This window comes from Auxenochlorella protothecoides, assembly GCF_000733215.1.
Source record: "Auxenochlorella protothecoides strain 0710 unplaced genomic scaffold scaffold97, whole genome shotgun sequence".
NCBI classification, from domain to species: Eukaryota; Viridiplantae; Chlorophyta; class Trebouxiophyceae; order Chlorellales; family Chlorellaceae; genus Auxenochlorella; species Auxenochlorella protothecoides.
In genome coordinates this window covers 319,788-343,060 of record NW_011934187.1, presented here as the reverse complement: position 1 = coordinate 343,060, position 23,273 = coordinate 319,788, and the positions used below count along the sequence as shown (strand labels likewise).

Sequence of the window (23,273 nt, the reverse complement as noted above, 5' to 3'; positions counted from 1 at the left end):
GCGGGCGGGGGAGGGGAGGAGCGCGAGGGGGACCCGATGCCAGGAGACGCACCCGTGTCTCGGATCTGATCCGTACAGCAACGCCTCTGCTCGTCCCGATCAATCGAGCCGGTCTATCGGCAAGGGTCGGAGGGGCCAGGGTTAAAATCCTCAGCTCGAACAGGGTCGTGCCGAGCTCAGCAGGCGACGCACTACGGAGATCGGGTTCCTGTATGAACAACACACGCACATGCATGCATGCTTCCGTCATGAAGGGTATGCAATCGATCAGTGATTGGATATGAACTTTTAGACTAAAGCTCTCACACCCTGTACTCGATCATGTCGGGGCGTGGGGGTGGGAGGGGTGCCTACTACAGGTCCAAGTACGGTGGTGGCGGGCGTGGCGGACCCCGACCCCCTGCAGGTGCCACGCCGCGGAGAGAGCGAAGTAAAGCGGCCTTCTGATTGGCCAATCCCCTTGTCATGTGCATGTTGTAACCTCCTGAACAGTGAAACCCATGCCCCACCCGTAGATCAGTCAGGGGGGACCCCTCGGTACACCGGCCACATCCGCAAGGCGGAGGACGATGCGCCAGGCTGGTCCCCCGGCCCACGGCGCGGCAGCCCCGCTCAGCTGGCCTCCGAGCTGGAGCGCATCGACGGCAAGGGGTACGGCGCCTATCACGACATCGCAGGCGGCTGGGACTTCCCCGGCTTCACCCTCTGGGTGGACCGGGTGCAGGGAGACCCCTACGCCAGCCCCAGCCGGTGCCGAGTGGTGGTGCCGGCTGGCACGGCCGGCCTCCCCTCCCACCTGCTCCGACCCCGCCCACGCCGCCTGGCCTGCGCCGACTTCCTGGCGCGGCGCTTCGGCGAGGCAGTGGCGGCCGCCGGCGGCGACGTGCGCGCCGCGGCGGTGGGCTGGGCGGGGGCCAAGGGCGGCGAGATGGGCGTGGACGTACCCGGACAGTACGTGCTGGAGCGTACCGCCGTCCAGGTGGGCCACGAAGGCCACGTGGAAGCGCGCTTCACCGTGGCCCTGCCCGCCGCGGGGCGGTCCGTGCTGGGGCGCTGGGCGCGCAGCGTGCTGACCGAGGCGCTGCCGCGCTACGTCAACGCCGCGCTGCGCCATGCCAGCCTGGACGCCGCCGCGCTGGCGGCGCACGCCGACGCGGCCGAGGACGCCGCGGCCGCGCGCGCCGCGCTGCCCGCGCTGGGCCTGGTGGCCTTCGTGGCCGACGGCGCGGTGCTGCCGCGCGCCGACGGCGCCAGCCAGGCGCCCATGCCTGCGGCGTGGGCCGTACTTTCCCGCGCGCCGGAGTCGCAGGCGGTGGTGCTGACGCTGCCCCACGCTGGCCGGGTGCGGGGGCTGGGCATCCGCCGCGGCGTCACCCTGATCGTGGGCGGCGGCTTCCACGGGAAGTCCACGCTCCTCCAGGCGCTGGAGGGCGGGGTCTACGACAGGGTGAGGGGGTTGTGTGGGGACGAGGGAGCTGAGAGGGAGAAAGGGGGGGAGTGAAGGCCACATGCAACCGATGAGGAGAGGTGCAGGCCTCTGTCGCGTCGCAGGGGAGCGCCTCGGAGCTCAGCATGCCAGGGCGCCATGCCTGCCGTCGAGGGTGGCACCCTTGACGCTTCAACCTCCTCCCGCGCCTAGCCCGCTGCCAACCTCTCCCTTCCCGCAACCACCCTAAATCCAGATCCCCGGGGACGGGCGTGAGCTGGTGGTGACAGACCCGCGGGCGGTGAAAATCCGGGCCGAGGACGGGCGGCGCGTCTGCGGCGTCGACATCTCGCCCTTCATCGGGCACCTGCCTCGGGGGCGAGGCACGCGCGCCTTCCTCAGCGCTGACGCCTCGGGAAGCACCTCCCAGGCAGCCAACATCCAGGAGGCGGTGGAGGCCGGCGCGACTGCGCTGCTGATCGACGAGGACACCTCGGCCACTAATTTTATGATCCGCGATGCGCGCATGCGAGCGCTGGTGTCGCGTGGAAAGGAGCCCATCACCCCATTTGTGGAGCACGTGCGCCGGCTGGCGGCGTGCGGCGTGTCCACCGTCATGGTCATCGGCGGGTCGGGCGACTACTTTGGCGTCGCGGTGCGTCCTAAAGGGGGTCTGCTTTGGAGTCTGGGGCGGGGTAGGGGGGAGGGGAAGGGACATTTGTGGTGCCCGGCGGGTAGTCTCCCAAGGAAGGGAAGTCTGTGTCAGGATTAGCACCTCAGCAGCCCGGCTGGCGCCCTCCCAGATGCTATCCTGCCGGTGTAGATCAACCGCAGCAAGCACATGTCAAGTCCTGCTCTCCCCACACTCGTCAGGACACGGTGCTGTGCATGGAGGAGTACGAGGTACGGGACGTCACCGAGCAGGCCAAGCGAATAGCGACGGAGTTTGCTGCCGCGGAAGGCGGGGCGGGACGCGAGGAGGGCAGACCGCCGCGCGAGTGGTCGGCGCCGCCGCCACGGCGGCTGGCGGGCCTGGCGGCCGCCGCCAGTGGTGGTGAGCGGGGCGGCTGGGCACATGCAAGGCCGCCGAACAGAGGGCGCGGGAGGGCTGGTGCATGCCGCAAGGAGGGGGTTTGGTGCGCAGTGCCAGCGCATACGAACGATCCAAGAGGAGAATGCGCACCTGATACTTTCGGTGCTTGGAACGATTGCTGCCCGGCGCATGATCCCCTCCTCCCCACCTTTATCCTCCAGCCCCACGGCTGAAGCTGAAGACCAGGGCAAAGGGCAGCCTCACTCTTGACGATGAGGAGGTGGATCTCAGGTACGGTGCGCATGCCTGAGGCAGACCCCATAGGTCTCAGAATGCTGAGGAGTCATCCTCGAAATGGATGGAGGGAGTCTTGCAAGATGGATGCCCGCCAGAACATCAGGTCACCAACAAGATCTTGTCTCCCTGCAGTGCCGTGGAGCAGCTGGTGGAGATCTCGCAGACCAGGGCGGTGGGGGAGAGTCTGCGATGGGCTGCCAGGATGCTGCCCCAGGGCCCGGCCCTGACCCTCCCTCAGGTGCGAGGCAGAGGCTGGCAGGGGCCGGCAGAGGCCCACCTCGGTGCTCCACGAGCAACACAAGGCAGTGCTGGTTCCTGCACGAGTCCTTTCCGGCTGTGCAGCACGGTTGAGTTTGTACCCTCGACCTGGCTGCGCATCCCCTGCATACTGCAGTGGTATCTCTCCAAACCCCAGTTCTCCCCACTCTCCCCCACCCTGGACCCAGATGCTGGATCGGCTGGATGCTGAGATGGACCAGGAGGGCCTGGACGCCATCACCCACTCCGGCGAGCCGGCTGGAGACCTGGCGAGGCCCAGGAGGTTTGAGATCGCGGCGGCCATCAACAGGTGGCGATCGGCTCACCTGGAGCAATGCACTGGCTCATAGGGCCTTGCAGCATGAGTTTCAGTATATTTTTCCATCTCTCACCCCCCACTCCCGACCTTATTCACACATTCACTGCTTTCCGTGTCTAGCCTGTGCGGCCTACATTTTTGAGCCTCGTGATGTCATCCCCCACCAGCTCTGGGCTACAAAGTTACATGCAGGGTCGTGGTACGCACCTCTAGGGGTGGCTGGGACAGGGGCAATGGGCTATGGTACAGGACCGACGAGGGGAGATGACAGGCCGGCCAGGGATACGTGGTGGGGGTTGGTACAGAGCTATTGGCAAGGGCGACACACTTTGAGAGAAGCGGGGCGGTTCCGAGCAGTCCTGGACACACAGGCTGCAAACGCTTCCTGATTCCGCTGCGCAGGCATGGGGAGGGTACAGCCCCGCGAACGGTTTGCGCGTGGGGCAGGGGATGGGACAGCCACCTTAGGAGGGGTTGGGAAAAATAAGGGTGGGAGGGGGGCATTGGTACACTGCAGGGGTCTGCGAGGATGAGGCGGGCTGAGATTCCTGGCCAGGTGAGGCTGCTGCACAGTGAATGGAGGGTTGGGGGGGAATTCCTGGTATACATGGCGTGTGCTGCCTGTCAGGCTGGGATCTGTGCTGAGCGCGGATCTGGGCTATGTAAAAGGACTGGGGGCCCCTTCTACCAGGGCGACTCGTCGAGGGTGCAGAGGCCCAGGTACCTGATGGACGGCAAGGGGTGGAGGAGCGGGTGGGGAGGGGGATTGAGCATGCTGCCACCCTCGAGCTTCCTGGCATGGGGGGAGAGCCTGCTCAGGCCGGCGCCCCTGCCATGGGCCCCCTGCACTCTACATGGATTTGCTGTGCAAGCGCAACCCTACACAGCCGCAGGGCCCCCGTTTCCTCCCCCGCCCCCGTTTCCTCCCCCGCCACGCACCGCGAGTCTGCGCTGGAGGCGTCCCGCGCGGAGATGATGCGCAGGAGCTCGGCGCGGTCCACGCCTCGCCCGACGCCAAAGGCATACAGGCAGACGTGGCCCTGCTCGTCGGCCAGGCGTTGCGCCATGTCGTGAGCCTCGCGAGCCTGCAAGAATGGGCGGCGGGCGGGTGGGGGGAGCCTGCGCATGCAGCCAGGCGCAGGGTCGGGGCGGTGCGAGGTCGGTCGGTCCCACGAATCGGCACAGCCATGCACCCCGAGCCACACCTGGCATGCATGGCGTGGTGCTGCATGCCGCCCCCCCCCCCTTCGATCACCGCCCCCCTCGCTGCAGCCCACAGCCGCTCAGGCCAGGTATCGGCTGGCACAGGGCCGCACCTCCTTTCCTCAGACGCAAACAAGACCCCCCTCTCCTCCCACCTGGTGCGAGTCGATGCGGCCGTCCGTGAGGAGGACCAGCACGCGCCGCATCCGGGGCGCCATGGGCTTCAGCAGCTGGCCGGCGCGCTGCACTGCCAGGCTGATGTTGGTACCCCCGTTCATGCGGTACTGCAGGTGATCAGGAGAGAAAGGGGTCGGCGGTCCAGAGGAGGGATGCGGGTGGGGAAGCCCAACCAGCTCGGCTGGGGCCTCACTCCACAGAGCACAGAGGGACAGACGGAGCACAGGACAGGCACGACTCCACTGCAATTGCACGCCAGGCTCAGCCCGAGGTCGCAATTCACCATGCCCTCCAGGACGTTTGTGATTTGATCCAGGACGATGGGCGAGGGTGCCAGCTCCAATCGGCAGTCGTTGCTGAACTGGACCACCGCTACCTGGCACAAGGTCATGTAGGAGGAGGACATGGAGAGCAAGTGGGTGGGCGTGGCGGAGTCCCGATCAGGACTGCGTCCTGAGACCCAAGCAGGGACCTCTGGTGACACCAGAAACCTGGTCGGGTCATCCTCAGCCATGCCCCACCACCCGTCTGCACCTGGGTGGCCGTCTCCTGGGTGTCCAGGTGTTCAATGGCCTGAGTCACAAAGCTGGTCATGCACGAGAAGTCATCTGAAAGTGATGGGGTTGGAGATGGCGGTTTCCTCGAGCATGCGCAGGAACGATGCGACATCTGCTGGATGCTGAGGAGCTGGTGGCACCCACAAAAAACAAAAAGGGTCAACATGACGGAGTCACTCTCAACCCTCATGCCAGGGCACCTTCGGTGACGCTCCCCGAGCCATCGATGAGGAAGACCACACAAGCCTCGGGCTCTGTCTCGGGGACCAGGCGGCGTACTGAACAGAGGGCGGAGGGGTGGAATGCGTGAGCGCGCAGGCAAGTATGACCCCGACCCCCCCCCCCCCCCCTTCCCTGTTCGAACAGTAAGCGACATTGGTCTCCCACGAAGAGACAGTTGCGAGAAGGCCAGGGTTGATATAGTACATTATATTGCGAGGGCTAGAATGATCAAAGAAGCTGCCTGCCCAAAGAACGCCAGGCGCACCCTCCTTTTCCCCAGCATGAGGACCAGAGCGACATTACACAATGACCTTCACCTGCGACCTGGACCTCGAAGGGGCTGGGCTTCTGCCAGGGCGCGTGCGTCCTGTCTGTCCCAGCACGCGAGGCATACAAGTTCTTCCAGCTGCCGGCCAGCTTGGCTGCTTCGCCCTGCAGTTCGGTCAACCCGCCCCATCGCTCAGCAAACTCGCCTCGCCAGTATGCGTCGGCATTCTGCAGGGTGCGCATGGGTGTCGAATGGGAGATGGACTTGAGGGATGGCCATCAGAGGCTGAAATTTGCTGGCACCACATAGGCCGTCCACAAGCCATGCACGACCTTGGCAGTCTGCCCCTCGGACAGACCAGTACTTGCGACCCAGCGCGATGTCATGCAGGGCAGGGACGGTGGGTCGGCCCCAAAAAACATGATCGAGCCCCGGGCCAGAATTCCGTCCGAACGCCCGCTCCCGCGCCCTCACATCGCTGATCGTGCGCAGGCGTGTAGAGCACTGGGCAATAGCACAAAGATCCCGGGGAGTCGTGGAATAGAGCAGAGCTCGTTCCAGAAGCTCCTCCGGTAATTCCAGCAAAGGACAGGCATCGGCGACTCGACGCCGCTTGGAGGATTCGATGGCCTGGGTGGGGGTCTCTGGCGCCGAGACCTCAGGGGCGTGCGGTCGCTTCGACGAGCCGCGAGCCCTGGAGCGGCCCTCCATGCCGTTCAAAGCAGCTCTCGCGGTGGATATGAGGGAGGCCAGGGTACCGATCATTACAGGAGACGCTCTGCGTGTCGGAGGAGAGGAGTGTCGGCAATTGGGAGGGACCCGACAATAGGATCCCCGGGACAGAGGGATTTTGCCCCGAAACCCTTTCATTTTAGCCAGTCACCTGCATTCAAACTGAGTAAACGCAGCCCGCAACGACTACCCAGAGCGTGGCAGGGTGTACGTTGGATATAATTAATTGTGGATTTGTGAATATCTTCCTGTATCACCGTGTGTCGTCTCGACCCGAGCCTGCTGGCGAAATGTCAGGCTCGGGAATTCTGGCATGGACAGGTCGAAACCAACTCTTCGTGATCTGAGGCCGATAGCAAGTGCTACATGTCGGACCAGCGTCCCATTGAATGCGGGATAAATCAAGAATGTCTTCATCTCACACACTGTGAGATGCGCGGGGCTGCGGAGCGGCGCGCTCGCACACGGGAGGTCTCGATGATTCCGGCCCCCCTACTTCTTGGAGAAGAGCCCGCCCAGCCCCTTCTTGCTCCAGCTCCCTCCACTGGGAGGGCCTCCAGACGAGTAGGACTTATCCGGCATCAGTTCCACACCCGTGTCTGCGTCCACGGGCAGATTGTCGGTGGAGGGGGAGGGGAAGGATGCGGTGTAGGTGGGCGGCCCCGCCACCGAGGGGGAGGGGGTGCTGCGCGCGCTCCGGCTGCTGAACAGCCCCCGTGCGCTGCCGCTGCGCTGCGGCTCCGCGGAGGACGGTGCAATGGACGATGGCGTGACGGCTGGGCCCCGGGACACTGACCCCGGGGTGGCGGTCATGGGGGTGGCTGCCTGCGGGGTGGGCCGCCCGGCGGCGCCGAGCCCGTAGCCCGTGGGCGGGGCGGCAGGGGGCGGGGTGGCCCCCGCCATGCGTGCCTGGCGTGCCTTCTCCAGCGCCTCCCGCGTCACCGCCCCACCCGCGGTTTTCCCCCCCTTGCGCTCGTTCACTGCGATGGGACGTGGTAAGGGGGTTGGCGCAGGGCCCAGGACTCTTGCTCGTCCCTGGGGCTTGAAAGCCACCGACACCACACGATGAATGTGACCAAGGGAAAGAAAAGGGAATGTCAAACCTCCTGCCTGTGGCCCCCTGCTCCCCCTCGGCAGCGCACCAAACTCGCGCTCCAGTCGCCAGCGGTGCGCCATCATCTCCGCCTGCGTCTCCTCGCGCTTGTGCACCTTGCGGTGCCTGCACACCGCAAAGCCTGCATCGTGGTGATGCTTGGGATGGGTCAGCGGCCAGCCGTAGGAAGGCGGGGCCCACCCCGGGGCGCCATAGTACAAGAATCCAAGCTGCTTATGTGGGTAGATTGTCCAGCAGGAAAACAATGAGAGCACCACGCAAAGCTGCCCCGGGCCGCATGGGGCCCCAGCGCGGCCTGGCGCAGCCCATCCTCAATCTCTCCCTGCTGTGTGGGGCTTGTGCGGGGTTTTAGGGCCTGCTCACACCCCTCACCCCCAACGCTCACCGAGGAGGAGCAGGATGATGAGGCCGAGGATGCCGCCCGCCGCCCCGCCGATGATGGCCGCCTTCTTGCTGCTGGTGGTGGCGGGTGCGCCCGGGGGCGGGGGCGGCGCGTCCCCGGCGGGCGTCGGCGAGGGCGAGTCGGTGGACGGGGGCGGCGGGGAGGCCGCGACCGCCCCGGGCGGGGGCGGGGGTGCGGTGTGCAACATGCAGATGCAGCACAGGTTGCCATTGTCTGTCAGGGGGCGGGGGTGGGGCAGATGAGTGGCTTTTACTCTGAGGCTAAGCGAGGGGGGTCTGGTATTGGATTGTTGAGGCAAGGTCGGCACACACATATGGTCGTGGCACTGCCACAGTAGACGCAAACGATAGAGGGCGGGGTGGGGTGAAATGCAGTTGATTCCGTGCCGGAACCAATACTCCCAAGAGGAACATGGGCTTGAAGGGAGTGGTCCAAGGCGCACTGAGCAGGGAGCTGCTCGTCGGAATACCCATGTGTCCCCAGAGAGTGTTGTCTTTCAGATTGCATTTTGGTCCTCTATGACTCCCGCCATGCAGGCCAGACCCCCTATCCAAGCTCTCCGCCACCCACTTACATGTGTATGTCTGGGGGTCGATAGTCATCCCTGGGGAGAGCTTGGCAGTGCAGGTCGTGGTGCAAGCTGCAGCATCATCCACCACAAAATGGGTGGACTGACGACACTGTCCGGAAGATGGCGATGGCGAAGCGTCCTGGGGATTGAGTGGGTTGGACAGGCTTACTGGGGGAGCCAACTCAGAACCTGGCCTCACACGTCCATGCCCCGCTGGACAGCTGCCTTGGCACTCACAGAAGGAGCAGGTCAAGCCTCGATCGCCCTGCCCTGTCTCGTTCTCAATACCTGGAGCATGCTTCGGCCGCCTCGTCGCGATCCGGATCCCCCAGCCTGGGCGCCCACGGTCCCCGCCAGAGCCAGCCAGCACAGAGCGATGCTCCATTTACCCAGTCCTTGCATCTTCAAAGTGTATAGTGCTGTGTCCAGTCGCGGATGATTGCGGATCGAGTGGTCCCTTTCATTCACAAGGGGCATCTGGACCGGGAGATCTCACCTCTACAAGACTCCTGCGGCTGCGGTAGGGAAGGACTCTCGCAGTCAGACTCCTTCTTAGGATTTATTTGAGAGTATCCTCAACTCTTTGCGGGTCCTTTGTGCAGTGCGCTGGGCCTTGCTGGTCAGCCAGGCTCGCCGTGTTGGAGGAGCAAGATTGCCTGCGACAGCCAGGAGGACTGATGCGGAGACCTCTCGTGCAGACGTGCGACGACTTGGGTTGCAGTGGGAAATGCCCGCAGAGGATGTTATAGACTGTGAAGTCGCCTTCGCCGAGATGTCGCGCCTTCTCGGGGACCACGTGGCCTTCGACAGTAGCTTCCATCTCCCTCAATAAAGTAGAGCAACGATTGCAGGCAGGTGTCAATGTCAGTGTTTTCGAACTTCAAGAACACGGACATGCCTGCACTCCTCGATGGCTGCCACGCCCGGAGCTCCACCCACGCACTGCTGCAGGTGCGGCCAATCCACCATGCCCGCCTCCACCCGCTCTAGGAGGCCAGGCCGCACCACCAGCCACGCGCGGCCTGCGCCCGCCTTCAGCAGCTTGGACATCAGGTGAAGCGTGAAGAGGAGGTGAGAGGCATCGTCGAGGTGCAGGAGCATGAGGTCCAGGCCAGAGGGGTGGGCTCGCCAGACCGCCTCCAGGTGACCATCCCCGGCGCTGCTTTCCAGGGCGTGCAGCCGCAGCCGCTCGATGACCACCCTGTGGCTGTTCAATTTTGTGTTGGCGCGCAGGCTGGGCAGGCAGGCCTGCGATGATGCCGCCGCGATCGCCGACCTGTTTCGAATGTGGAATGAGCAGCAGGTTCCTTGTGAGGGTAAAGGAGCTGTGCACGTCGAAGCAGACAGAGCAAGCCCTGCCGAGTCAAAGGAAATGTGGAAGGGTGCACTGTGCTATGTCTCCCCACAACCACACCAAGGCCTCAGCTCAGAGCACGCACCCCGAGGGTGGGTCCAGGTCTGGACCCACCACTCCTCGCCCTCACCTGCAATGCCGCAGCGCACAGAGCGCGGCCAAGCCGATGGTCTCGCCCGCAGACCATTCCAGGACGGTCTGGCCTGCCAGCCCTGGAGCCAGCAGCGCTGCAAGGTCGCCCAGAGCCTGTGCCGCGCTGGCGTCGTGGCCCGCCGGGGTCTGTACCTCGAAGCCACCCCAGCTCCAGGCCTGGAGGGGCTGGGGGCCGGGCGTGCCCTGCACCGCGCAGGCTCCAGCGCTGTCAGCCTGCCCGTGGCCCTCACCAGGCGTGCTGTCGTTGATAACACCCTTGAGAGCGCTGGTTCTTTCATCCACAAAAGGCTGTCTCGCTTCGCCGGGTTCCGGCAGCCGAAACACGCCCTGTATGAAGAGCCTGCGCATGGCCAGGCCCTTCTTCCGATTCTCCACGTGCCGGCTCTGGCAGGAGAGGGACTCGCAGACAAAGCCTGCCCCCTTGAACAGCGAGCGCATCCCCTCCTGTGGGAAGAGCAGGGCAAAGAGCGGGGCCGGGGGCTTAAAAATTAAAACATGTGTGAATCTAGGGAGGTTCCCAGATGCCGGCGACTTGCAATGTGGCAGCCTGACAGCGCCTGCAGGCTCACGCCGCGCGCAGATTACCTACCTGGGTGAAGTAAAAAGCACGCGTGCCGTCCCAGCGGACATAGAAATCGTCCGCCAGGCGCTGGACCCTGCCAGGCTCCGACAGCCGCGACTGTGCCAGGTCGCCCCGCGCATAGTCCCTCACGAGGACCCGGCCCCCAGGGACCAAGGATGGCTTCAAGTTCTCCAGCGCCTGCAAGGGGGTCGCGGCCAACGTCCTCATCGTTGAGAGCCTTTTGGGCGAGGCAGCGCTGCCGATGCATTGAGTGCCTGCAGAGAACAATCCTTGCCAGGTATTCATCATTCAAAACCACCAGCTCACCCTGGGCATGGTCTCGGGGGACAGGGCGGAGAGCACGAAGAAGAGGGTGGCGGCCGACACCTGGCCCTCCGGCACGGCCGGGGCGAGCGGGCCCTTGGTGATGTCGGCCACATGTGCAGTCACTCGGCCCCCGTACAGCGGATGCTGCTTCAGCACCCGGATGGCCGCCGGCGCAAAGTCGCAGGCGTACAGCCTGGCCTGCGTATTGGCGGCTGCCAGGGGGAACAGCGTGTTGCCCACGCCACAGCCCAGCTCCAGTATGCAGGGGGCGGTCAGGAGGAGGGGGAACTCCCGGTCCAGATAGTGTCGGTCCTTGAAGAACTTGCCGGCATTGCGCTGGTAGAAGAGGTCCCAGTACCGGGCCGCATCCTCTTCCAGGACAGCTGCGGTGTGCATCGGGATGGGAACGACATTGATCCTGTTTCAAACCGTATCGATGGTAAATGTTGACCACATATCATGCTCGAAAAGCTGGGAGCCAGTCTGTGGCGGAACAATCCTTACTGCTGCACCCTCGAACCCGGTACCTGCGGTTGCCGCTGGGACCTGCGGACACCTCGCCAAATCCATGACCAGTTGTTATGAGCTGTTAATACAGATTATATATTGCGCATGGGGTTTTCCTCCTCGCAGTAAGGCGGAGGGCGATATTTGCGCGGTTGTAACGGCTGTCGAGCCGGCGAGGGCGCTTGCGCCCAAAGTGCTGCGAAACTCCTGGGCATCCCCCGGTACATCACCTCCCCAGTCCTAGGCTCCCACATCTACTTTGGAAACCATGATTCGGACGGGTCGAATCAGCTGTCACAGTGATGCCGTGCTCTGCTTGGCGTCCTGCGCCAACGACACCCTCCTGGTCTCCGGCGGAGAGGTGGGAGCACCTCGGACCGGGGCCATAGGGGTGCAAGAATGGGGCACAGGGAAGGTAGATTCATTGCCGTAGTGAAACGTATTGCTTTCGATTTCTTTGCAGGATCATAGGCTCTGCTTCACCGACGCAGCAGGCTCAGCACCCCAGGGCAGCCTTGAGCTTCCGGGGGACATCCCGGCAGTAGCCGCACATCCCAGCCAGCAGCACGTCCTGTATGCAGCGAGCGAGACCTCCATATACTGCCTTGACCTCCGCAAGGTGAGAGAATGGATGGTGGTACAGCAGGGCATGCACCGGTGGCTGGTATCAAGGGGAAGAGGGAGGGTCAGAGGGTTGCACCAGGGGTGCACTGCGCACACACCCTGCAGCTCCGCACTCCCCACAGTGCCGCCGGCCGCCCTGACATCCCCCACACGACCCCACAGGCGCTGGGCCCGGAGGCGGTGTGCGGCAGCGTCACGCTGAACTTCGAGGAGGTGAATGCGCTGTCGCTGAACGCCACCGGCGGCTGGCTGGCGGCCGGCGACGACGCCGGCGAGGTGCGGCTGGTGGACCTGGCCGCCTGGCGCCCCGGCCCTGCGCCCGCCCGGCCCCAGCAGCGCACGCTGCGGCGGGGCCACGCCAACCTGGTCACCGCCGTGGCCTTCCGGCCCCGCAGCCAGTGGGAGGTGGTGTCCGGCGGCGCAGACTGCCAGCTGGTGCACTGGGATGCGGGGCGCCTGCGCCAGGTGTCCAGCGCCCGGCTGCAGCCGCTAGAGAATGGCGGCGGGTCGCCAGGTGGGAGGAGGGGCAGGGCAGGGGAGGGGCTAGAGTGTGAGGGCAGTCAGAGGATCCTTGCGCCGCAGCCGCTGCGACCCAAGGGCAGGGAGCGCCGGCGCCACATCCCTTGGCGCCGGTCGAGGGTCGGTGCGAGGCGCAGCCTCGCAACATTCCAGCCAGGCGCCACCTGCACGCCCGACGCCGCCCGACCGCCCGGCCCAGGCCAGGCATCGCTCCCGGTGGCACCACCAGCACCCCTCACGCCTCACGCCTGCGCAGGCCAGATGCTGAACCCGCCCATGGTCCATGCGCTCGCTTTCCTGCCGGGCGACCGGGATCGCGTGGCGGTCGCCCGCGGGGATGGGCATGTGGCCCTTCACCGCCTGGCCCCGGTTGGCAAGGCGCCGCGCAGGCCCCCCGGCCAGGCGGCGGCGGAGGTGGGAGGCCTGGCCGAACACCCGGTCTTGCTGCCCACCTGGCACTCCGCCGCCGCCACGTCGCTCGCCTGCCTCGCCGGGCCCCAGCCGGTGCTGGTGTCAGGCGGGAACGACGGCCGCCTGCTGGTGCACACCCCCATCCCACACGTGGTCGGCCATGGCCGCAAGCTCAACGACCTGCATGTCGCGGGCGGCAGGCTGTATGTGGCCGACGTGTCGCCCCACCTCTCTGTGTATACGCCGTCCTGATGCCGCGGCCGCATTTCCTGGGAATCGGGTGCAAGCCTGGGGAAGGTAGGGGGGCCGGCGGCTCATGCCCACCATCCCTCGCTGCGCTGCGGCGCCGCTGACGTCACCAGAGGTGCGACTTATCGCCCAGCCAGGCCTCGCCGTTGCCCAGCAGGAGGGGCGGGGTCCAGCTCTGGATGCGCATGGCGGAGACAAGGTCCAGTATGCCGGGGTGCCCCGATGCAGCAAACACCTCCAGGATGCGGGGTGTGAGCCTCCCCTGCTGAATGACTCTCTGGAAGGTGGGGCATGGCAAGGCGTCGATGTACTGAGGAGGTGTCTTCATGGCAAGGAGAGGAACCTGAAGGGTAGGTATGGCATCAGCACGCCCCGCTAAAGGATGTTCCTGGCATGGCCGTGCAGAAACACTCACCTTGAAGAGGCAGACCACGAGGTCCTCCGGAACGTCTCGTAGACTGGGAACTGTGCTTATGTTCTTGGCCAAGCAGTCTAATGTGACATCAAACAGTCTGGGCACCGAGGAGGCCCCTGTCGGCATCACTTTCATCAGGGGGAATCAAACCGGACTCCAAGGAGGGTTGGGCCCAACCTCACCCAGTCTGGCGCGTGAGAGTTTGGAAGAGTGACAGCTCAGGAAACTGAAGCCCAACTAAGAGCAATATACCGAAGACGCATCTGATGAGAAGTTGGAACGGTGCCCACGTCTCAGGGCTCCAGATAGACGAGGACAAAGTTCCACTTGGTGTCGGGGATAGGCAGGCGCGCGCGCGACTGGCCTCACACCCATGCATGTGCCAAAGGACGGACACTACTCATCCGTCCATTTGCTGTCCATTGTCAAGCTACGTGGAGATTTATTACAATCAAGTCTGTACCTGATAAGTGCTGCTCAAGCGCCCGAGGTGGGCCCGTGCAAGCGCCATGTCGATCAACTGGGAGGATTATGAGGAGCCCTTGAAAAAGCCGAAGAACCCTCTCGTCCTAATAGGTGTGTTGTTAGGAGAAGCTTGCATTTATATCGCCTCAAGTCGACCTACTGTTCGCACGGAGCCCGGTGCCGGACCACCACTGCTGCTCAACCCTTGCCGTACAGGGTGTGGGGTGACCGCCGGCGTCCTTTTTGCTGGTCTCGTGGCGTTCAAGAAGGGCAACCAGGGACTGTCCCAGAAGATGATGCGGGCGCGCGTCATTGCACAAGGGGCAACAGTAGCCCTTATGGTCGCTTCCTCAGGTGGGGGGGGGGGTGGAGGGTTGAAAGTGTGCACATCTGCATGGCTGAAGGCTCGAGTGTGTGTCCATAGTGTCGGCCATCTTGCGGGATTAGGCAACTCATTCACTTGTTTTTTACACAGGGTATGTAGCGCTGACATCCAAGAAGGACCCCGTCGTCGAGGGGCTTGCTGGGGATCTGGACAAGCAACTAAAGTGATGGTGTTGAGGGTCTTGCTGAAGGATTACCAAGACTGTCCTCTTGGTGCCCCCTAGACTCAGCATGCCGGCTGTACATTACAGGACTAGGGTGGTGATAGAGTGAGATGACATTTGAGCAGAACTTGGTGCAGGTCTGCCAAGCAATCTTTTACAAAACAGCCATGAGGAAGGTGACCGGGAAGAAGTGCGCTGGTGTGCCAGGCATGCAAGGAAGACAAGTGTATCAGTAAGCCTGCAGAGATATGGATGAGGGCATCGCAGGCTCGATCCTGCACCAAGCAGAGGATATTGGGATGGTCAAGCACCTCGATCCTTGTACAATGGTTCAAATTGGGGAACGATAGCCATAAATTGTGCGGCAGCTGCTCTCTATGAGTCGCCTGGCCGGGACATAGGGCCCAGTCAAGCAGCAAATAACGAGAGCATGTGATCCACATGGTTTCATCTGTGCAGCAAGTGGCCTGGGCGTCCATGGGGCGGCGGGTCGAGACCTGCCGCCCACCGTGCGCCAGGATGGAATGCTGCAGCTGGGAGCCCGATGAGCAACCCCCACAACACCCCTTTACCTACCTGATTTGCTGCTACTCAGTGCTGACGTCTCCCTGCTGAGACTCCCATGTCGAAATCAGTACCTAAAGGCACCTTCTGCATCCTCCTGGTGGGGACAAGGTTGGCTGAGGTCGATGGAGGCACGCAGTAAAACAGACTGCAATCCAGGATAGGCAGCAAAAAGGAGGAGAGCTGTGCGGGATGCGTCTTCTGGACTGATCAGCTGTCACAGACAGAATAGGTTTGCAAACCCTTATGGTTTCCCCACAGGGAGTGGACCTCGCACGGTGATGAGTTGCTCCGCGGAGGGCTGGATAAATTGTGGGGCCGGTGCGGAGTGCAACCGGGGTGCAAGCATGCCACAGAGAACCGCTCAGGCAATAAGCGGAAAAGAAAACCATCAGGAATCTGTTTGCATAGATTTCTTCACGGCGGTCTCTGGTGGCCCATCACACCCTGCCTGGTTCATACACAGAGGTTGGTAGACTCACCGCATCGGCTCCGGAAAAGTACATCGATGCAGACTCCTTCGTTTAATTCTTTGCCTCCTCTATGCTGTGATGCATGAGGAGAGCGGGGCAATGCCGGCCGCCGATGGTGCACAGTGCCTGTCAACGGGGCGGGAGAGTGAGGGCATACTCCGCACCAGGCGGACCCCAGCGGGACTTACTTGATCATGGTGCGTGGTATGCGGTGGGCAAGCACACCAAAGATGCCGTCTGATGCCTGCTATGCCAGTATATACGTTTGGCTGATTGGTGTGCGGGGGGCTCTACGGTACCCAGTTCTCTGACGAGGTACCGTTCTGTGACATGCTCAGTCAAACTCCTGATCAAACTCAAATTTACAAACCTACGGTAAAAGATGACACAAATCTAGTGATAACTTTCCTGTCTTGTTGTATTCTGTGGAACTTCTTTGAGACATGCTCGGAACGATGCATGGCAATTGAGAACGATTTCGCAAGGATCAGCATGGTGCTCAGTGATGTGCCTGAATTACCAGGCTGCATGATAATGATGACAACTCAGCAAGTCAAGACATCTTCAGGCTGACCACAAGTGGCTTTCTGCCATGCGATGATATTGGCAATGCACAATCTGTCAGGTTGGCCATTTGGGCCTCCCCAGGAATGTATTTTCGACGGATTCAGAGGCCTCCGTGGGCTTTGTAATGCTTCGTGGCCATCAGGACGTCATACTCCCAGGTCAGGAGAGGTTCATGGCCAAATTGTGGGTGCATGTTCTGTTCTCATGTGACGCCCAAGGCCCTCTATGCAGGGATTTGGGACAACAGATAAGATACATTAAGCAACATCAACTCCACTCACTGGATGATTGACCTGATCAATCATGTGTGCTGGTGATCAGGTGCTGGGAATTCTTGACAACGTACACCTAGCTTCCGAACCGGCCGCACGGCATGCCCGGTAGTCAGGGAGGATCTGTGATCGCGGTGTTGCATAGGCCAGAAACAGCCTGCACTCGATACGAGGGAACACACGCTTTCCCTTTTTGTAACATGAAGGCAGCAGCTGGTGTGTCGCGGCAACAGAACCCCCTGGACTTCAGGGGCATGCCTCCTCTGCGTCGACCGTCCAGCTCTGCACCGGCGCGAGAAGCTTGGCTGGGAGGCAGACCCGCCCCCCTACCCCGCTTCTCCCCAGCGCAATGTAAGCTTGTACATCAGAACCGAGGTTTCCTGCCCTGCACTCGATCCAAACCCCGCTGCGTGCGTCATCCCCGGGTCGGGACCAGCCGGTGCATTGAACGGTCCCTGGGAAACCACCCCACCATCCCTCTCCACCCGCAGGCTGGAGACACCCGGGCAGGCTGCTGCCTGCAGCCCCCCGTCGGACCCTGGACTCATACTCATTGCAACCCTGCCACCCAGCACGGCAAGCACGGGCCCAGGCCCTGGTCTTGAACGACCCGGCCGGCAGCGACACGAGCGAGGAGAGCCCCGCCCCCACCCCCTCCCCCGCCCCCTCCCCCGCCCCCCAGTCCCCGCTCCAGTGGCTGCGCACGCTGTACGCCTTCAGCCGCCCCCACACCATCCAGGGCACGATCATCTCCATCCTGTCCATCTCCTACATGGGACTGGGCCCCGCGGGCGTGACGCCGCGCGCGCTGCGCGCGCTATGCTCCGCCCTGGTCCCCTCCCTGCTGGCCAACGTGGCCATCGTGGGGTACAACCAGCTGACGGACGTGGAAATCGACGCGGTGAACAAGCCCTGGCTGCCCCTGCCCTCGGGGCAGTGGAGCATGGCGCAGGCGCGGGGCGTGACCGCAGCCGCGGGCGCGTTGGCGCTGGGCCTGGCCCTGGCCGCGCGCTCGCCGCCGCTGCTGGGCACGGTGGCCGCCAGCCTGGCGCTGGGCTTCGCCTACTCGGCGCCGCTCCCGGGCCTGCGCTGGAAGCGCACGCCCGTGCTGGCCGCCGCCGCCATCCTGGGCGTGCGCGCAGTGTTGGTCCAGGCCGGCTTCTTCCTGCACATGCGGGGCGCGGGGGCGGGGGTGGCGCGGCCGGTGCTCACCCGCCCCATCCTCGCGGCCTCGGCCGTCATGCTCGGCTTTGCCATCGTCATCGCGCTCTTCAAGGACCTCCCGGACATGCGCGGCGACGCAGCCGCGGGCGTGCGCACCGCGCCGTTGCGCATCGGCGCAGGGCGCGTGCTATGGGCCTGCGTGGGCCTGCTCGTGGCCGTGTACGCGGGCGCGGGGGCGATGGCGCTGGCGGGGCTGGCGGGCCCCGCGCGCGGCCTGCGCCTCGCGGCCGCCGCCAGCCAGGCGGCGGCCGCGGCCTGGCTCGTGCGCCGCGCGCGCCAGGTGGACCTGGCCTCCGTCCCCTCCCTCACTGCCTGCTACATGGACGTGTGGAAGCTGTTCTACCTCCAGTACCTCATCATCCCCTTCCTGTGCTGAGCGGCGACGCGGGACGGGGGCGGTGTGTGGGGGCGGAGCGAGCCAGGCTTGGCCCCCCCTCAGCACTGGGACGGCCTGGCAGGCGCCCAGGCTCACGTCATGTGTTTGCACAAGCACGGGCCTGGAGCCCTTGGGGCGATGGCGGGACTGGCTTTTGGCTGACTGCGTCCCACTGCCTCCATCGTCCCGGCGCCCATTACAAAAGGACCGCCTCCTGGCTCGCCCCCTCCCCGATCCTCCACTCCCAGCTGCTTCCGAGTCCCCTTTTCCAGCGTTCTATTCCCATCTCGAAAAAGGTACTGAGATTGATGCTGTATTCCTTTGCCCCGACCCAGAATGGGCACACAGTTGCACGGTGCAGGCACACCATGCTTTGTCCCCAGAAGATCCCTTGTTTCCACGGCCTGAGAGAGACCGGCCTTGCACGGCCTTCCCCTGATTTGCCGTTGCTCGAGTCCCCTCTTGGAGGGAATCGAATCCTCTCCAGTCGCAAGTTGGGATGGTGTGTAATCGAACACTCGGTGTGCGCAAAGGAGGTGGGTCACCATGCGGAAAGTAGGGATGATGATGGAGCGCCATGGGCCACCCAGGTACCCTGCCGCCTGGCCGGCCTGCCAGCGTCAGAAGCAGCACTGGCAGTCAAAGGGGCAGAAGTCGGACTGCCCGGCCTTCACTCCCCATCCCAGCTCCTCCTCGGTGTACATGGCGTAGCCCTCCTCCGTCCTCTTCCTTCCCTGACCAGGTTCTGTCCCAAACAGGTCATCCTTGCTGCCCTTCACGGTGACACTGGGCATGGAAGTACTGGTGGGGGGTGCAGTGGCCGCGTCAGCCGTCGCCTTGGGCGCCTGTGACCCCTGCGAATTGTGGCCAAAGCATGTAGGACTGCGGGATGGCGCCTGTCAGGGCTCGATAGAGCCAGTAGCAATGTTCTACACGCTTCCAACTCACTGACACTTGCACATTGTGAGTCGCCTGCCATGGGCAGCCGTCGGCACAAAGCAGTTCCTCGTCACACCTTGGGATGGGCACTCTGCTTGGACTTGAGCTTCCCAAAGAGGTCGTCTATCTCGTTGCTGTCTCCATCTATTGCCTTTGCGTGCAAGGGTGCAGGGGCAGCAGCTGGCTCCCCTCTCGTCCCCTGGCGTTTTCGCTTCTTCTCACTCGAGTTGGACGGCTGGTGCGGTTTAGCTGTGCCCTCTCGTGCCCGCTGGCCTCCTGCAGCTGGCATTTGAGCTGGCGGTATCACTTCAGAGTTACTCACGGATGCCGCGGGTGTGGGTTTCCTGTTGCTTCCCATCGCGCGCGGTCTCAAAGGGAGAGCGTTGTGATAGGAGCCCTTCCGGAAGAGGGGACTTGCCCCACCATCAACTGAACCGATACCCGCCGCCAGACCCCGTGCAAGGCGAGTAAGGTTCTCTTCCTAAGATTGTCGGCTCTCTGCATGCAAGTGTGTGTTGGTCGCTTGGGTCCGTCTCGCCTCCTAGTCGAAGTGCATGCTACGGCACTTTTCCGCGCGCGACACATCTGCTCCTCGCTAATTCAGAGGGTCAGACCTGTTCGTCCAGTTCCATCTAGCAATATATGCAATACGACAGCATCAATCCGCAGGATGGCTGGAAGGGGGCGATCGCTGGTCATGCCTGCATGGATGACTTCGGGGGCCTTCACAGCACCGGGTGGGTCAAGTGGCAAGCAAGGCCGGTAATTGTACTATCTGCACAACGCATATGAATCGACCTGCTCAACATTACATAATAAAATCAGGTTCCGCCGTGGTTGTAGCCCTGGACGATGACAGCCAGGCCCAGCACGCTGCACTGAGGGAGACGGAGGCAGAGACGCGAGCCGTCCTCTCCGGGTCCAAGCGTGGGCATGGGGAGGTCGACGCCGCGCCCGAGTCCCAACCGGTCCCCAAGACGGAGGCCGATTACAGGACGGCCGTGATGCAGGCAGCAGCAGCGCTCGAGAAGTCGGCAGGGTCAGTCGCTCCAGAGCCAGAGGCTCCCCAGCGTGGCGCCGGCGACTGGCAGCACTACCAGCCCCCCAGCGCTGTGCTACAGGCCGTCAAGGAGGCCAAGACCGCCCGCGCTCTCCCCCCTGCGCTGGCCGCTCGGCTGGCGGCCCGCGGCATCGTGCAGCGGAAGGATGACACAGGGGGCCCCGCCACGAGCAGCACCGCGCCTGCCGCCGCCGCAGGTGCAGCAGGGGCCGCGCCGGGCGGCGGGCCGGTGTCGAGCCTGCCGCCGGGCTGGTACAGCGCCGTGGACGCCACTTACAACACCGTCTACTACTACAACCTGGGCACGGGGGAGCGCAGCTGGGAGAGGCCGGCGGTCCGGCCCCGGCTGCCGCCGGGGTGGGAGGAGGCGCGCGACCCCACCTCCGGAAAGGTGTACTACTTCAATGCTGCGGCGGGGCTAACGCAGTGGGAGCACCCGGGCACGGCGGGAGCAGTGGCACAGGCGAGCACCGGCGCAGGCCCGCAGCAGGTGCCGGCGGCTCAGGCGGGCCCCGGTGCTCAGGCAGGCACAACGGTACAGGCGGGCCCTGCAGTACAGGCGGGCCCTGCAGTACAGGCGGGCCCTGCAGTACAGGCGGGCCCTGCAGTACAGGCAGGCCCCGCAGCGCAGGCCGCCCCCGCATTCCAGCCCGCGGAGGCGTTTGCAGGTGCCAGGCCGGGGGCCGTCTTCAAGCTTGGGCCGATGGGCCTCGGGTACTATGCCGACGCCCCCGCCCCGGCGCATGCCCTCGGTGAGGACTGGGCGTGCGTTGGATGGGCTTCCTGCTGTGCGAAGCAGCCGGGACCACTGCAGAGGAGAATCAATGCCCTGCACAACATGTCTCAACGCACCCTCATGCCAGGGCAAGGGTGTGCGCAGGCGCCTGGCCAGGCTTCGAGGGGCGTCCCGCCTGCCGAGGGAGGAGGGCAGCCTGGAGCTGGCAGGGGGAGCGGCGCTCGCGCTTCGGGCCGCGATCGCGGCCCGAAGCGCGAAGCCCTCGACCCAATGGATCCGGTGAGCGGCGGGGAGGTGTTCAGGTGGAGCCGGGGCGGTGTTGAGGAGAGTCATGCACGCAGTCTGGTCTGCGCCTTTTTAGGCAGGCCTGGCTGTGCTTTTATCGGCGACGGGCCACATCCTTGAACGGCACACACCATCCTGCCGCACACAGTCCTCCTACTCGGATGCTCCGCGGGGGGGCTGGTCGAGTGGGCTGGAGGGCGCTCAGCCGCGGGCTGCAGACACCACGGCCGGAGGCCCGCTCTTCCAGTCCAGGCCCTACCCCAGCCCTGGAGCTGTGCTGCGTGCCAACCAGAGGGCGATGGAGGACTGAGGACGGGAGATGCAGGGGGCCCGTGCAGGCCTGCTGGCATGCCGCATTATGTGCCACTGTTCACCATCACCATTGATCAGTGCACCTTGTACTGTTATAGGCAGAGATGCCTTCGGAACTGGCTTCCAATCATCGTGAATGATGGGACCAGCAGGGCCGGGCAAACACCCAGTGGAAGACAAAAACTTACGTAAGTGTGAACGCGGAACCCGTATATGCGGCGATGAGTCCATGCTCCTCAGACGACTCCGCTTTAGTTCATATACATGTGTCCAGGGATATGGGTACCTCTCAAAACCGTCTCAAATTCTCACATGGTTCTGGAGTACCACGAGGCTCACTGACATCTCCGACCCATATCACATTTTGAGCACTGTCCCCCGGGGGCGTCGACATTCGAGAACATGTCTAGTACTCCCAACCCGAGACCTACGCGGCCGCTCGAGGAGATGCACGCTGCGTACGGTTGGATTCAAGGTGGGTGACCGCGTAAGGGGGGCTTGTTGAGGCCGGTTCCGTGGAGGTCTGATGCTCACAGCACGACACCCCGGCATACCCCAGGCGAGCTCCTGCAAAAGTCCCTCCCGGCCGGGATGGAGGCGCTGAGAGCACCCTCGGTTGCCAAGGTTGGTGGAGGGCCTGGGGTGCCTACATGTGGGCAGACGATGGGCTCAAGGTGTCTGCCCAGTGTGCACCCCCCCTGCAGCAGTGACTGGGGACAAGGTTGTCTTAATCGACTGACTCACACATTCCTCTTGCACAGTGCTTGGGCAAGTGACGCTGTCGCTACTGCTGAGCTGACTTGCCCCTTCACCCGTGCCCCCTGCAGCTCGTTCCCCAAATCAACAGCTACCAGCCCGGCCAGGGCAGGCAGCCCCTCGACCCCACCTCTGCTGGGAGGCACAGGCTGCAGCTCCGCCTCGACCTGTTTGGCCTCTCTGAGCGCCCTGTGGTGGGCGACGGCGCCTGCCAGTTCAGGGCCCTCGCAGACCAGTTGTACGGGTGAGCTGAAGGCGATGGGTGGGATTGAGGGGGTCTTGGTGACGTGCCTGCGGGCAGCCTGGGCCGGCTCTTTGTCCTCCGCAGGCAGCAACCTTTCTGGTTGCAAAACCCAAGGGATGCCGTCATGTCGCCTCCCACGCCCCCAGTCTCCCTCATCCTCCACTCCACCGACAGGTCCCAGGATGCGCATGCGCTGGTGCGGGAGTCGGTGGTAGCCCAGCTGCGCCGCCAGCCGGGGATGTACCAGGAGTATGTGCCGCAGGAGTACCGCGGGTACTGCGATGACATGGCCCAGCCCCAGGCCTGGGGCGACCATGTGACCCTGCAGGCCGCCGCCGACTGCCTGGGCCTGCGCATCGCACTGGTCACTTCCTTCCCGGACACCGCCTTTCTTGAGATCGCGCCGCGGGGGGTTTTGAGGAGCTCGCGCGTGCTGTGGCTCAGCTTCTGGGCGGAGGTGCACTACAACAGCATCTACCCCAAGGGGGAGGCCCCCGCGCTGTTCATGGGCCCCAGTGCTATGCCGATGTCCCAGCCAGGAAGGTCACAGGCAAAGTTCCTGGGCAGCAAGAGGCTCCACCACCTGCTGATAGGCTGAGGCTTCTCCAGTATCATGCAGAGCCTGGCGGCCTGATGCTTTGGGCATGCTTTCATCCACATTCTAACATCTCTCCCTGAATAAGGGCTTGGGAAATAACCCCTGCCTTTCAGATTCCTTGTAATTACTGTAAGTTGATCGCGACGTACTCGC

The 23,273-nt window shown here is 63.8% G+C and overlaps 10 protein-coding genes across 10 annotated transcripts; 6 read left to right on the top strand and 4 right to left on the bottom strand.

Moving 5' to 3' along the window:
* Positions 1 to 248: 248 nt before the first annotated feature.
* On the top strand, positions 249 to 3,364 carry F751_6878 (Uncharacterized protein; the record flags this gene model as incomplete). Its single annotated transcript, XM_011398486.1, has 6 exons — positions 249 to 270; positions 516 to 1,447; positions 1,683 to 2,081; positions 2,300 to 2,424; positions 2,889 to 2,994; positions 3,203 to 3,364. The coding sequence occupies 6 exons, from the start codon at positions 249 to 251 to the stop codon at positions 3,362 to 3,364; spliced, it is 1,746 nt and encodes a 581-aa protein (XP_011396788.1).
* A 653-nt stretch (positions 3,365 to 4,017) lies between these two features.
* F751_6877 (Collagen alpha-6(VI) chain) lies at positions 4,018 to 6,002 on the bottom strand (the record flags this gene model as incomplete). The annotated part of the gene is made up of 7 exons (XM_011398485.1): positions 4,018 to 4,057; positions 4,273 to 4,418; positions 4,692 to 4,820; positions 4,997 to 5,089; positions 5,248 to 5,321; positions 5,471 to 5,548; positions 5,810 to 6,002. 7 exons carry the CDS (start codon positions 6,000 to 6,002, stop codon positions 4,018 to 4,020), a joined length of 753 nt encoding a protein of 250 aa, XP_011396787.1.
* A 982-nt stretch (positions 6,003 to 6,984) lies between these two features.
* On the bottom strand, positions 6,985 to 11,372 carry F751_6876 (Methyltransferase-like protein 6; the record flags this gene model as incomplete). The annotated part of the gene is made up of 7 exons (XM_011398484.1): positions 6,985 to 7,472; positions 7,635 to 7,727; positions 7,992 to 8,059; positions 9,485 to 9,856; positions 10,065 to 10,531; positions 10,677 to 10,847; positions 10,977 to 11,372. The coding sequence occupies 7 exons, from the start codon at positions 11,370 to 11,372 to the stop codon at positions 6,985 to 6,987; spliced, it is 2,055 nt and encodes a 684-aa protein (XP_011396786.1).
* Positions 11,373 to 11,751: 379 nt separating this feature from the next.
* On the top strand, positions 11,752 to 13,289 carry F751_6875 (WD repeat-containing protein 53; the record flags this gene model as incomplete). Its single annotated transcript, XM_011398483.1, has 6 exons — positions 11,752 to 11,844; positions 11,947 to 12,102; positions 12,270 to 12,383; positions 12,444 to 12,621; positions 12,883 to 12,995; positions 13,128 to 13,289. 6 exons carry the CDS (start codon positions 11,752 to 11,754, stop codon positions 13,287 to 13,289), a joined length of 816 nt encoding a protein of 271 aa, XP_011396785.1.
* On the bottom strand, positions 13,140 to 13,364 carry F751_6874 (hypothetical protein; the record flags this gene model as incomplete). Its single annotated transcript, XM_011398482.1, has 1 exon — positions 13,140 to 13,364. One exon carries the CDS (start codon positions 13,362 to 13,364, stop codon positions 13,140 to 13,142), a length of 225 nt encoding a protein of 74 aa, XP_011396784.1.
* A 28-nt stretch (positions 13,365 to 13,392) lies between these two features.
* Positions 13,393 to 13,827, bottom strand: F751_6873 (hypothetical protein; the record flags this gene model as incomplete). The annotated part of the gene is made up of 2 exons (XM_011398481.1): positions 13,393 to 13,563; positions 13,702 to 13,827. The coding sequence occupies 2 exons, from the start codon at positions 13,825 to 13,827 to the stop codon at positions 13,393 to 13,395; spliced, it is 297 nt and encodes a 98-aa protein (XP_011396783.1).
* Positions 13,828 to 13,967: 140 nt separating this feature from the next.
* Positions 13,968 to 14,168, top strand: F751_6872 (hypothetical protein; the record flags this gene model as incomplete). Its single annotated transcript, XM_011398480.1, has 1 exon — positions 13,968 to 14,168. The coding sequence occupies one exon, from the start codon at positions 13,968 to 13,970 to the stop codon at positions 14,166 to 14,168; it is 201 nt and encodes a 66-aa protein (XP_011396782.1).
* A 42-nt stretch (positions 14,169 to 14,210) lies between these two features.
* On the top strand, positions 14,211 to 14,774 carry F751_6871 (RING-H2 finger protein ATL48; the record flags this gene model as incomplete). The annotated part of the gene is made up of 2 exons (XM_011398479.1): positions 14,211 to 14,277; positions 14,383 to 14,774. 2 exons carry the CDS (start codon positions 14,211 to 14,213, stop codon positions 14,772 to 14,774), a joined length of 459 nt encoding a protein of 152 aa, XP_011396781.1.
* A 1,828-nt stretch (positions 14,775 to 16,602) lies between these two features.
* Positions 16,603 to 18,190, top strand: F751_6870 (Digeranylgeranylglyceryl phosphate synthase; the record flags this gene model as incomplete). The annotated part of the gene is made up of 2 exons (XM_011398478.1): positions 16,603 to 16,623; positions 17,330 to 18,190. The coding sequence occupies 2 exons, from the start codon at positions 16,603 to 16,605 to the stop codon at positions 18,188 to 18,190; spliced, it is 882 nt and encodes a 293-aa protein (XP_011396780.1).
* Positions 18,191 to 19,917: 1,727 nt separating this feature from the next.
* On the top strand, positions 19,918 to 23,120 carry F751_6869 (OTU domain-containing protein; the record flags this gene model as incomplete). The annotated part of the gene is made up of 3 exons (XM_011398477.1): positions 19,918 to 20,679; positions 22,350 to 22,522; positions 22,697 to 23,120. 3 exons carry the CDS (start codon positions 19,918 to 19,920, stop codon positions 23,118 to 23,120), a joined length of 1,359 nt encoding a protein of 452 aa, XP_011396779.1.
* Positions 23,121 to 23,273: the final 153 nt, after the last annotated feature.